Below are 13,404 nucleotides of genomic sequence, written 5' to 3' on the forward strand. Positions count from 1 at the left end.
GTAATATTTATTTTTATTTTTATGCACGCTACGGATGAAAACTGCGGTTTTAGTACTGGCAACATTAGCGCCTTCTTTCTTTTTCTCTGTAAGTGTTGGAGACACGTGCGTCGTTTACGGCGAAATCTCTAAAATAGTCCAAAATGACTGAAGGAACAGCAACAATTCGCACGCGCAAATTCATGACCAACAGGTAAATGTGTAAATCGTTGAGTTCAGAAGTTGTGCGAGGTGTAATAGTCGGGCAAGCCAAATGCCTCGCCATGACAGGTTATGTGTGACAACGTTTTTGGTATTTTTGTAGATTGTTGGCGCGCAAGCAGATGGTTTGCGATGTCCTCCACCCGGGAAAGCCTACTGTCAGCAAAACCGAGATCCGTGAGAAGCTGGCTAAGATGTACAAGGTGACACCTGATGTTGTGTTCGTGTTCGGCTTCAAGACTAACTTCGGTGGCGGCAAGTCAACTGGCTTTGCCCTGATCTACGACACATTGGACTTGGCTAAGAAGTTTGAGCCTAAGCACAGACTAGCCCGCCACGGCCTTTATGAAAAGAAGAGGCCCACACGCAAACAGCGTAAGGAACGCAAGAACAGGATGAAGAAGGTGCGTGGTACCAAGAAATCTAAAGTAGGCGCGGCCGCCAAGAAGTGATGTGACGGATAGAACTGTAAGTTAATAAAAAAATCCAAAAAACCTATTTGTTGTTGCTTTACTTTGAGTTATCCTCAGATGTTTAAGTATCCTAAGTGAGTGACCTCATGTGCTTACAAGTTTTACTTACTTTTGGTATAACATCCAATTGCAAACCTATTCTTTCAAATCTGTGTTTCTGTTTACAAGTGCTCTGTATTGTTATTGCCATCTCGGCAATCATCAAACTGATTCTCTAGTTGAAGTAATATTTTGGTTACTAAGTATGTACTGCACATGTAAGATTACTCCTAGTTTTGGTTTCAGTAAAACTTATTGTCAAATCTAATCATACTTCAATTATTAGTACTAAGATTTGACTGGTGATGGACGGCCTTACAATTGATACTCTCATGAAAAATATTGTGTAGTCATAGATATCAATATTTTCTATATTTGCAGCAGTATGTGACAAAGTTTATGAACTCAGGTGTCAGTAGTCTGAATCAAACAGTGTCAAGCTGCTCTGCACCTGCATACTCTGCCTGCACTAGACCTTTTCGACTGGTCTTCAAAAAGTAAATTTCATAAGCGACTGGACCCTACCAATTCATTAGATACTAGAACTTTTTCAACGACTCAACATGCTTTTCTCAAATTAAAGGCTTTTTAAAGCATCACAAAAGGGAATTTACTTAGTTAGTAATGATTCAATATAAATAAAAAGCATCAACTACATATGGCTGATAAATATTTTATTGACAAATATAAATAATTTACTTTGTCAATAAAAAATATAGAGAAATAAATCTTAATGTAACTCAGTAATTTTTTTACATGTTTAGACATTATTTGCAACTTGTAGAAATCAAAAGAGAATAAATAAGTAAGGAAGCTAGAAAAGAAACAGTTTATATATTTTGTACTTTTTTATTATTTATTAGTCACAGGATTTCACTGATTTTAGGTATTATGTTGGATTTTGCTGTCTTAAATATGTAGGCAATATTCCAGACCGCAACTTGGGACGATTGTGAACTCTACGCTCATGTCTGCATATCATTTTCCTGAAACAAATTATTATAAATACAACAGGGTACTTGACAAAAAAAATCTCAATCTTCAAAAAATACTGCTTTCTTATTTTATCACATTGACAAAAAAGTGAAGATGATACAGTTGAAATCTCGTAAGACGTCGACGTCACCTGTTAGTACACTTTACTGATATGCGAAGTTAATAGATCTCGGGCTTGGTGATAGTCAATGACATAAACTTAATTGTTTACCAACTCTGCACAGATAGATGAGTATTGCTTACAGTTAGCTAACCCTCTGTGCGACATGTCGCGGGTTCGATCCCTGCGTGGGACAAGTGTTTGTATGGTTCATAAAAGCTAGGTCATATTTGGTTCTATCTGGGTGACTTATGTTTTTGAAACCCTTGACGACGCACGGAAAAAATCCTAAGTGCGGGAGTTAGCTTTTTTTCTATTAGAGAGAAAAAGGAAAGAGTTGTCAAAAATTGATACCTGGTTGAGAAGGCTTTTCCACATGAACTGCAAATGTGAGGCTTAGCCGTGCTGTGTTTTGTTGCTAAATGATTATGTAGAGTCTGTATAAATAAAAATAATCTAAATTAGTAAGTATTACCTGAACACTCTTAAAAAAGACAATTCCCATTATCTTACATTTAAAAAAAAACAGACTTAATTAATATTAATATAAAGGGTCATAAAAACAACTTACCTCCTTAAATCTAAATTTCTTATCACACAAATGACAATGGTAAGCAGGTGGCATATGCCTTCGTTTATGTGAAGCTAAGTTCGACGAATTAAGGAACTTGGCGGGGCAATGCGGACAGGCAATAGGCCTGACGCCGGTGTGGGCTCTCTCATGCACCAGCAGCGCGTACTTCGTGCGGGCGCGGTAAGGGCAGTGAGAACACGGGTAAAGCAGCTCGCCCGTGTGAATGAGTCTGTAACACGTAAGTATATAGGTTGAATAACAACAAAGCTAGTTTCTACCAACTCTGAAGGTAGAAAATAAAACCTTACTTTTTGTTTTTAGTTTCAATGAGTTTGGACCAGCATCATTAAATTCAATAGTCAATAGGTACGTACATAGTATTTATTATCTCCCAAGTCACCTCAAGTTAACCCATTCAGTGCCGAGCCCGCCCATCGGCGGGGAAAATTTTTTAACTTTCACGCCGAGACCGCCCATGGGCGGTTTGATTTTAAACTGCAATAACTTGAGGAAATAACTTCAGAAAGTAATGAGATAATGTGTAATGATTTATTTTATTAGTATTGATTTGCAACTCAAATGGCCTGCTGATATTTGAAGTTTTGAAAAAAGGCAATTCTAATCTGTCATGCCGAGCCCGCCTTTGGGCGGGCCGCAAGATTTTATATCAGAGGTCCCAAACTTTTGTCAATTTTAGTACGACTAACGGCTATTATTAATTTATGTAAAAAGTTCTCTGCTCGCTACTTCTTAAGCATGAATTTCGTGTATAAAAATAAAGTGTTATCATCTATTTCACATAAAGGTGTAAAACCTTCGAAACATTGATCAACAGAAAGTTCTGATTAAGTTGTGAAATATACTAAGAAAAAACATTTGGAACGTCTCTTGCTTAAAAAAAACCCCTTCGGCAGGGTTTATTTTGGTCTAAAACGTCCCAGACAGCCGGTCGGGCCAAAACATAAACGCAATGAAGGCTTATATTATGCGTTCGCGTTATCTTAAGTCAAATTAATAGCACTTTGCCACTTTCTAGGATTTTTTTGGATGCGTCGGCGCATCTCGTACTTCACGTTTTTTTGCTGTTCTTAGTAATCAGACGTATGTTCCGTTTCTACTCCTTGCTCTTCCGACGATATTTGCTTGCGTACCTGGATTCAACAACAACAGTACTAGTAAACTGAATATATCAAACGATTCATGTCGGAATCTGCAGCTTCATGCCGAAAACGCCAATGGGCGGGCAAAAATACATAATTAAGATGCCGGGACCGCCGATGGGCGGGCTGCATAGTACAGTATGGCGGCATCTGGGTAATATTGTTACTCTTTAGATCGGCAGTGAATGGGTTAAACTAGTTAGGTAGAACTTACATTTCGATAATTACATTAGTACTGTCAAAGTAGGTATGTAGCTTGTTAAATTTATAAAGAAATCTCTACCTGTGCCTTTTTAATCTGGTAATAGATTTAAGTGCAAGCCCACAAATCTCGCACACAAAACATGTGGTAATACTATGACATGTTAGCAGATTCTCATGCTCTGTAAACTGCTCCTGAAGTAAAAGGCAACTTTTAAATATTTTTGCGATAAATAATATACCGATAATAACGCTAAACTGAATCACTGATACACTATTTATACTTAAAATGTACATTATATATATTAATGATACTTTAAATGTGATTGTAAAGTACTTGCCTGAGAATCAAATGTCTGTCGACATTTTCCACAAGCCCATTCTCTGATCACTTTAGACCCTCGCTCTATAAAATATCCGCCATGTTTGCTTCGCTTCAAATCAGTATCCATAGGTAGACTTGAGGCTAAAAATTAATATTGATGTTTATAATTGTTTTAAATAGGTAAACAATTGGAATCGAAACATGGGAAAAGGCACAAACATACTCATTTCATATTCTTGTTGCAATCTCCATTGAGTTATTTCAGCTGTTTGTTTTAGCTGCTCAGCATTCAATAAGGTAACTTCACAAGCCCGGCAAATATACTGAGGTTTACCATCATTTTCACATACCTGAAAATAGTAGTTTGCTTCACATGGATCTAAATTACTAACTTAACACATGGTTACTTTAGCTAAAGAGTGAGTAGTCTCATGGCAGGGAAAATTTCATGAAACAAGAGTCTTAAGATTTCAAATACTAAACTAATCTACGTAAACCAAGTATAAATAGGGAGCATTTCTAATTTTCCTAATACATACATTTCCCTTCAGTGCTTTAGGTTTGAAATAGAAAGAAGATTATTTTTCTTTCAAAAATAGCTGTTTAGGTTTAGATTATTTTTAGGAATTTGTAGGAACTCTGAGGGTCCCGAGCATAGGCATGCTTATGTTAAAGGGTTGATTGATAACACATTCCTTTTCTTTGAGAGAAATGCAATAAATTTGATAGAATCAATAAAAAATGACTATTACTACTAGTAAAATTTACGAAGTAACTTACATGTATAAAGAGTATATTTTTTATACTGTTTACAGTATCAAAATCTTTCCCTCCAAAAATTCTTCTGTAGCCTGATTTTAAGCATATCCGACATGTTTTATTTTCTTCCTGTTTCTCTATTACCCTTTTCAGCGATCTGAAAAAGAAAAGGTTTTTAGTTTAGATTTACTTCATAAATTTAACGGACTATCAAACAAGGAAATGTGATCAGATGATTTTTAGCTACATGCAATGAACATAATAAAATTATGATAAGTCTCATGTCACAGTGTATGTAATTAGTCTTCTCCGAAATGGCTCCACCTATTGCCATAAACTTTTTTGTGTAAGTTATATAGGTATTACCGAGAATCGGACAACATTTATCATTTTCAACACAATGTTTGCTGGGATAACTAGTAATGATATAAAAATGAATTATACTATTATGTTACCTAGTTCACTTAGAAATTAACTGAAACAGGTAATATCCTGATAGATAGATATATCTGATAATTACGTTTATACTTACGACTTGGCTCTGTTGAGTTCTTCCATATTATTCAATAACAGCCATTTATTTTTCTCAAATTCACCCGAGCTAAGCTTGACTGATAATAGTTTTTGAGCTAATATAGTCGAAGTCATTATTTTGTGAATTAACTTGTTCCCTCTAATTGTACTGAAAAGAGCAACACAAAAAATGATTTATAATTTTTATTACAGCCCAGTGGCAATTTAGTAAAAACACGTAAATTAAATTTAAATAAAATACTTACGTTTTTAGAGATGAACGTTAGTACGATTTAATATTTTATTAATCAGCTGCCTTTATTTGTCATGTACCTGTTAAAGAACTATTACATTATTATACTTTTGTTAACATTGCTTTTAATGGCAAAACAATAAACCAAAATCGAAGGAAATAAGCAAAAGCAATATGTTTATCCGTATCTGTTGTTATTTTACGGGGTTGTCATACTTGTCATACTCTTCTTGGGGTGTTCAGAATCTTCAGTTTACACATTGAAACATGACCATTTCTAAAATTCTATAATATTGTCTTTGAAAGTAAATGCAAAATACTGAGTGATAAGTGAGTATTTTAAATATTATTATATAATTTTCAAGTAACCATTTAGAACTTGCGAAGATAAAGAATATTTACAAGGTAGGTACTATAGTTAATAAATATATATTACAGGACTAACGGCGATTATGGATAGGTACGTAAAAATTACACTTTTCGTCAATAAATGACGGTGTTGAAAAAAAGGGAATGAAACATTACATTTTTAGAAATTCAAATAATACATTTATTTGGTTTCTTAAAATTATTATTAAGTATAACTTATAATACACCTTATGCTAAATAAAGAGCTCATGTAATGAAATCACGGATTCTCATAAATCGTAGAAGTAGTCTAGACATTTTGAGTATTGTAAACCCAAATCTGTGGAAAAAACCTAGTGCTTGAGAGCCCTTGATTTTTTTTTTCACATATTCAATACAATGCCGTAGTCCATTATATGAATTTTATTGTTTGCAGATAAAACCTAAGATGACTGGACTAAAGATTGTTATAAGCATCGTACAAGTTTTTGATTTCAGGTATGAAAATAAAACATTCTCCAATATTTTGTGTGTAGTTTTTTCTCGGCTGATAAAATGATTATCCAGCCAGACGATATTGACTTTAAAATGCCTTTAAGATCCAAATTCCTCTCCATACATTTCATAGATAGTTGGACAGTACTCCTTCGCCATTTTCTCATATGGAGAATCCTTTTCTATTTTCATGTCATGCGTCAACTTATTCCAAAAATGATGAGTGTAAGCATTCTCAGCGCCCTTCAATTCTCCTGCTTTGAAGTATTCGTCTTTCTTCGAGTAGTGAATCGGGTAGAAGTACTCGGGCCCGTAAATTTCCAATCCTGAAACAATATAAACCTCATAATAAAAATGTAAATGTTACTTTATCTGTCAGTCTGTCTAGTGTCATATCATTTGTGAAATCCTTAGATAAAGAATCACATGTAATTCTAAATCTATGGTGAAACCTCTCAACAGATTTTAATAAAATTCGTTTTGAAATAGCCTCAGGCACTCAGTGCGTGTGCTAGAATTGAAAAAAAGGCTCATGAAAAAAATGTAATGCCTCCATAGATTATAATCATTCTATGATTACAATTCTGAAAAACAAGATTAATCAAATTATGACAATACCCATCAATTATTTCTTTAGAAACAAATCTTATCTTTTTAAAACTAACGTGAATGTCAATGATAACCGAACACCGCTTAAAATAATATAATGTCGGTGATAATGTATTGGAAATAATCCGACAGATACAATAATGTTAAAAGATTTGTCTGAGAATTAATGGGTGAAACACTCGATATTAAATTAAAACTATAAAGATTTGAAATCTTACTCATATTTTCACACAACGCCATCTAGCCTCAAATTCTGCCGATGATTCAATCTCTGTCATTGGCCTAGCCTTTTCCCAATTATGTTGGGGTCGGCTACCAGTCCAACCGGTTTCAGCTAAGTACCAGTGTTTTACAAGGAGCGACTGCCTATCTGACCTCCTTAACCCAGTTACCTGGGCAACACGATACCCTTGGTTAGACTGGCTGTCAGACTTTTTCAAGCTTCTGACTACCTGTAACGACTGTCAAAGATGTAGGAATAACAGCCGGGACCCACAATTTAACGTGCCTTCCGAAACACGGAAGAACTCGTTATGACAAAGATGGTCACCCATCTACGGACCAACCGCGTCAAGCATAGCTTAACCTGAGATCGAATCACTTATGCGGTAGCCTAAATAAAGCCTTCAATCTCTGTATGAGTAAAAATCCGTCAAGTTCGAGTCGGACTCTTGACGCTGAGGGTTCCTTATAAATGGGAAAGAGAAAAATAAAAGGTTCAAAAAACCACGAAGCGCTTTGAGAAAAGGTAGGTAGTGCCCGTGCGCATCGCTTGGCGGGGGCACTGCCGTGCCCCCAGATTTGCGAACAAAATTGGTGGTCCATCAAATTTGCGACCTTAATATAGGTCGCTTCACCTCGATACTACGGGCAGACTGACAGACAACGGTGCCTAAATTTCATGGATTTAAGATTTAACCATGTGGGTACGGAACCTATGGGCCCGCACCCATAGGTTTCGTACCCACAGGTTTCATTAGTTAATTTTTTTTTTGTAAATTTGATTTTCTTTACCTTTTTTAGAAACGCTTTATTATCAATATTCAGGTACAATAATGAACTTTTTTGACGATTACAACAGATTATTTCCTTCACCTCTACTTAGTTAATAGTTAATGGTGGAGTCATGAATAATTGAGAACATCAAACCTTGACATGTATTTGCGGACCACTCCGCGAGATCGTGGGTTTTACACAATTTATGAAGCACTCTTGTGATGGCGCCAGGTCCGTTGTGAATCCAAATATCTGGCCTGTAGTTAGTTTTTAGTTCCCTTGAAATAAAGAAAACCACCAATTATTAATGTGCAATGTTAGTGTTATCTATCACAGCTAAAACCACTTAAACTTTATTTCGACGCGGGTACCTGTAATATTTATCAAACTGCTTTGTTAACAGACAAGTATCGTCTTTATTAATAAAATGAACACATCTACGTAACATACAATCTGTACGATCGCCGTAAGTTGCCAAGTAGTAGGTAGGTAGTGTAGGTACCAATATTAAGCATTTTAATAAAATTTTATTTTAAGGAAAGAAATGAAACTTACTTAATTACATCATTGGCCAGTTTTCTCCCTAGGAAATCCATAGAAATAGCTATAGCTGCCGCATTGACTAAGCCATTGTTTTCTTTAGCTGCCCAGTTGTGACCCAGAGGGGTTAAAGACTTTACCACCAACATATCCGTGTCCAGATACACCCCTCCCCATTTGTATAGAGTGAGGTACCTGAGGACGTCAGACGTATGTTCTACTCGCCACTTGCTTTCTTTAAAAGGCTCGCTTGCCACCATTGATTCCAAGGGAGTCTTTCTGGCGTAGTCCGTGATGTGCACCCTTGCGAAGTGCACGTTTGGAAAGCGACGAAGCTTAGCTATACAACTTCTTTCGTAGACTATGTCGCTGACAGGTGCGCTGAACATAACGTAGACCTGTCTCCTCGGGTGGGCCCGCGCGGCGGACTCGACAGCACACGCCTGGCGCGAGTTCAGACCTCCCCGGCATGACGTCTCATGGAAGAATATCGAGTTTGATCTCGGCGAAAAGGTTGTGTCTTCAGCTGACGGCAAAGCATCTCCTTCGTCTACATAATGACATGATATGTTATTGCCTGTCTCTTCAAAATGTATGAAATAAGGTTCTCCGATCGACACATTGTGCTTGTTGACGTACAAAATTGTTACTACACTTAAAATAACTAAACTTATTAAAATTACCACATTTTTCCTCATAAGAAAACTTTTTTTTTGACTCATTAACGAGTACATATTTGAGCTATTTTTGCGGAATGAGCAGGTAACCGAGAAAAATAATCATTTTAACGCGGCGTTATCTAATTTGATAACGATCTACAACAAATACATTTTGGTAAAACATTTGATTTCAATAAGATTAGCCCGATTTCTTAATTATGATGACACACTCTATTGTAGGATAAAGGCAGATAAGAGTCTGACACTCGCACAGCCCACATTCTGACGAGAAGAGGTTAGTCACATAGGTAGGTAGATTTTTACGCTTGAAACGGCCAAAATAATTTTTTGTGATATTTATATTCCGACATATACATAGTTTCCTAAAAAGAACTCAGTGGTTGGAATAATTTACCAAAATTACTCACGTCTTACTTGTAATTTTTCATCAAAAAAGGTTTTAGTCGAGATCGTGGTTGATTTCATAGTGTTTTTTTTTATATAATATTGAACACGCATATAACGTAGGTTTTATTATTCAACTATTTGTAGATTGAGCAAATGTTTCTGTTACTTGAAAGAAGTGGATTTTGGATGAATAAAATTTTATTCCATAACAGTATACTATGTTAGATTTTGTGACTGTTGTGAATTACTGCACAGACTGCTCGACCAGCTGAGCGGTACTCACGGTTTCCCTAAGAAATATATTTCATATTGAAATTGAAAAATAAAGAAAAAACATTTTTAAAGGGATATCATTGATGACTCATTAAGTTATTTATTAAAGTATAACTTTAATATTAAAATAACTTTCGACAATCTTTTACTTTCAACGATCACACAAACTTTCAACGATTTCATTAATGACTGGTATTCATCACTTAAACATCTAAACATGCTTCGACACATAAAATATTCACAGAAGAAAATGTTATCCGAAGTCTAGGGGGGTGGGTGGGGTTGGTTCTTATTCGCCAGGTGGGGTATTCCAGGAATTATTTAATGACTTTTGGCCGCCTAAATCGTACTTACCAATGTGCACATTGAGTTTCTCCCGTCGAACAAAAAAGTCCCTCTGGACTTTGAGTCTTTGCTAACAAGATGTAAGTAATTTCCTTATTAATTACCGTGGTATTTAATAACAATAAAACAAATCACATTATCGCAATTTTATAACTCGTTCAGGAATCGATTATATACGAGATTAGTAAATGAAATATTGATTACTTAGGAATAGACTCCTTTAGGCTATCGTCGATAATATTATTAAGTGGTTGTTCGATACTAGTTTTTAAAGTGTTCGGAACATGATTTTAAATTCTTCAAGGCTACGTTTGTACTTGTTTGTATATTTTTTTATTTTACTTGTATTAGTATTGTATAACATTTGTAAGGAGAAAGAGGAAGTTAAATTACGGAATAAACGCAAAGGCAAGTCATGTCATTTTCACAAGACAGATAAGGATGTGTTACCGTTGCTTCTAAGAAGTACCTCATTTCCGCCTAAGTCTATATTCTTTCATGAGACGACATGCAGGGGTGGTCTCTCGTACCGCCAAGCGTGTGCTGTGGAATCAGCAGCTTTAGCACATCCGAACCACCAAATCAACGTGCTTTTCACGTCTCCAGTCTTAAGAGATTACTTCGAACAAAGTACAATGAAGACTTTGTTAGATAGTTATAGCAACGTCCGGTTTCTGAGAGTGCACATCAACAGCTACGTCGAGGGAACACCTCTGGGGCACGCGGTAATCCAACTGACTGACGACCAACTGCATGTGCATATTGCTAGAGTCATGACATATTTAACTATGTACAAGTACAGCGGGATTTATTTAGGTTTAGACGTCATAGTGGGCAAGTCTCTAGCAGAGCTGTCCAAGAATTGGGTAGTCAGAGAAACTCCAGAAACATTATCAACAGATATGTTCGCGTTTTCGGAAAATCACGCTGGACGGAAGCTCGCTGAAATATCCATAGGGTAATTGTCTATTTCTATGATGACATAAGACTTTTTTCTTAAACTGTTGGTATGGTATAATTACAAAATTTTCTGAAACTTTTATGATCAAATGAACTAAACGTTTGTGATCTCAACATAAGCAAGATTCACTATTTTCATTTTTTTTTACAAAAAACCCTTACCGATATTTTCCTATATGGATATTTATTCCAGTTTCCTATATAGTGAGATATTATTTAATGAGGAGCATGCCACATGGAGTTACAGCGGGCCCAGTGTCCTGACGCGTGCTATGCAGCTCTGGTGCACGACGGATAAGATCCAAGGCATGTCACTGTCCTCGTGCGACGGTAAGTGCTCTTTAGGTGATGTTTCATGGTCCTCTCTTAATTGGAAGCCTAATGGACCTTTTATCTCCCATTATCTCTTTAAAAAAGGTTGACTTGTCGTTCGAAATGTTGTTAAAGGCTTTCTACTAGGAAGCCAAAATTACGATTTTTCAATAGTACCTAAAGTTCGATATATTTAAGGCATTGCTATTACACGACTATTTGATAGGCTGATAAAAATCATTAAGCATCTCCTTTTACTAATTGAATAAAACCATTTATGTTTGATATTTATTTACAGATGTTGCAGTTTATGGTCCAGAATTATTTTATCCAGTATCATTTCACAACAGATCGGAGTATTTTCATGAAGTTGACTGGAACAAGTGGAAGGACGAAAATATATACACATATCACGTGTGGGAATACTTTACAAAGTATAATCTTGTGACAGAATTCTCACTTTACAGCAGACTTGCTGAGTATTATTGCCCGACAATTTTTACCACTTATTTTGGTGGCATTATGCTTAAACAGGAGTTTAATAATTTCAATAAAAATAATAGGGTAAAAACCTAATACACTACGCTATTATAAATAAACTGAGCTTAAAGTTAGAAAATAAATTTCAAAATAATTAAAATTATATGGTTAAGAGTTTAATTAAAATATACAATTTAATTTAAAAAATTGTGTGGTGCCTAACTAAAAAATGTGTGCAGTGTGGGTAAGTGTGTCATACAAGGAATATTTTCAGTAAGCACGCCACGCTTTTTACGGTATTTTTTAATGTTAATATACTATGTAGATACCAATCATTGAGCTATAGCAGTACCAACCTATTTCTACCAGTAGCATTTTGTCGACACAATAACCACAGCTAAACTCAGGCCTCTTCCTGTGGGAAAAGTTTTAAGCATTAATCACCACGCTAGCTCACCGTGGGATTTTAGATTCTAATATTTAAAATCCAGGTTTCCTAACGGTGTTTTCTTTCACCGTCTGAATTAATAAGAAAGTACCTAAATATAGCCGTGAAAAAGTGTCATTGGTACTTTGGCTGCTTTGGTATCAAGCCTGCGCCTCGTGCGAGCAAATGTATGCATGAAACCCTAAGGCCACCACGACATTTTAACGATTTATAAGTTACTAGCTATTGCCTGAGACTTCGTCCGCGAGGTTAGGAGATATTATAAGTTATGATTTATACCTGCCCTGTTTTTTCCATATTTTCCATTGTATCTTCGCTCCTATTAGTCGCAGCGTGATGGTATATAGCCTAAAGCCTTCCTCGATGAATGGTCTATATAACACAAACATATTTTTTCAATTTGAACCAGTAGTTTTTGAGATTAGCGGGTTAAAACAATCAAACTCTTCATCTTTATATATTAGTATAGATTTGTTCGAAATGTATGTATGACTATTAATTAAAATAGCGAAATCCTACCGGAAGAAAAACCTTGCTTTTAAAAGAGAAATGTTATTCTTTACAATTTTATTTAAATTAATGTAGAAGTGTTTGTCCGCACGGCGCGGCGTGCCGAGCGGGAGAGGTCACCACGTGAAACCCACAGAGCGTGACGTGTCGCGAGTTCTATCCCCGCGTAGGCCAGCACTTGTGTGATCCACGAATGCTTGTCCTGAGTATGAGACAGTTTGAGTGCGTTAAGTCTGATCTGATCGACACAAAGACTTACCTTAAACATTAAAGCGGGCGTGATTGAAAAAAAAAATTACGTGAGCCGTGAGCCAAATCTTTATACTTAATTGTAAATAGTATGTACCTGCGAATAAAAAACTATCAGTTTCATATCAGGTATACGAGGTCTTAGTATAGGTACATCAAAATATCAGTCAGTTGTATT

The 13,404-nt window shown here is 35.9% G+C and overlaps 4 protein-coding genes across 4 annotated transcripts; 2 read left to right on the plus strand and 2 right to left on the minus strand.

Moving 5' to 3' along the window:
- The first annotated feature begins 38 nt into the window (after positions 1 to 38).
- LOC113494829 (40S ribosomal protein S24) lies at positions 39 to 699 on the plus strand. The gene is made up of 2 exons (XM_026873315.1): positions 39 to 193; positions 305 to 699. The coding sequence occupies exons 1-2, from the start codon at positions 144 to 146 to the stop codon at positions 651 to 653; spliced, it is 399 nt and encodes a 132-aa protein (XP_026729116.1). The 5' UTR covers positions 39 to 143; the 3' UTR covers positions 654 to 699.
- An 847-nt stretch (positions 700 to 1,546) lies between these two features.
- On the minus strand, positions 1,547 to 5,807 carry LOC113494828 (zinc finger protein 454-like). The gene is made up of 9 exons (XM_026873313.1): positions 5,608 to 5,807; positions 5,361 to 5,510; positions 4,850 to 4,985; positions 4,293 to 4,419; positions 4,086 to 4,210; positions 3,827 to 3,939; positions 2,381 to 2,612; positions 2,164 to 2,246; positions 1,547 to 1,699 (listed from the first exon to the last, which is right to left on the minus strand). Exons 2-9 carry the CDS (start codon positions 5,474 to 5,476, stop codon positions 1,603 to 1,605), a joined length of 1,029 nt encoding a protein of 342 aa, XP_026729114.1. The 5' UTR covers positions 5,477 to 5,510; positions 5,608 to 5,807; the 3' UTR covers positions 1,547 to 1,602.
- Positions 5,808 to 6,127: 320 nt separating this feature from the next.
- Positions 6,128 to 9,318, minus strand: LOC113494827 (lactosylceramide 4-alpha-galactosyltransferase-like). Its single transcript, XM_026873312.1, has 3 exons — positions 8,598 to 9,318; positions 8,196 to 8,320; positions 6,128 to 6,763 (listed from the first exon to the last, which is right to left on the minus strand). The coding sequence occupies exons 1-3, from the start codon at positions 9,314 to 9,316 to the stop codon at positions 6,537 to 6,539; spliced, it is 1,071 nt and encodes a 356-aa protein (XP_026729113.1). The 5' UTR covers positions 9,317 to 9,318; the 3' UTR covers positions 6,128 to 6,536.
- An 892-nt stretch (positions 9,319 to 10,210) lies between these two features.
- On the plus strand, positions 10,211 to 12,137 carry LOC113495305 (lactosylceramide 4-alpha-galactosyltransferase-like). The gene is made up of 3 exons (XM_026873974.1): positions 10,211 to 11,225; positions 11,421 to 11,557; positions 11,838 to 12,137. The coding sequence occupies exons 1-3, from the start codon at positions 10,552 to 10,554 to the stop codon at positions 12,113 to 12,115; spliced, it is 1,089 nt and encodes a 362-aa protein (XP_026729775.1). The 5' UTR covers positions 10,211 to 10,551; the 3' UTR covers positions 12,116 to 12,137.
- Positions 12,138 to 13,404: the final 1,267 nt, after the last annotated feature.

Source organism: Trichoplusia ni, chromosome 6 (assembly GCF_003590095.1).
Source record: "Trichoplusia ni isolate ovarian cell line Hi5 chromosome 6, tn1, whole genome shotgun sequence".
NCBI classification, from domain to species: Eukaryota; Metazoa; Arthropoda; class Insecta; order Lepidoptera; family Noctuidae; genus Trichoplusia; species Trichoplusia ni.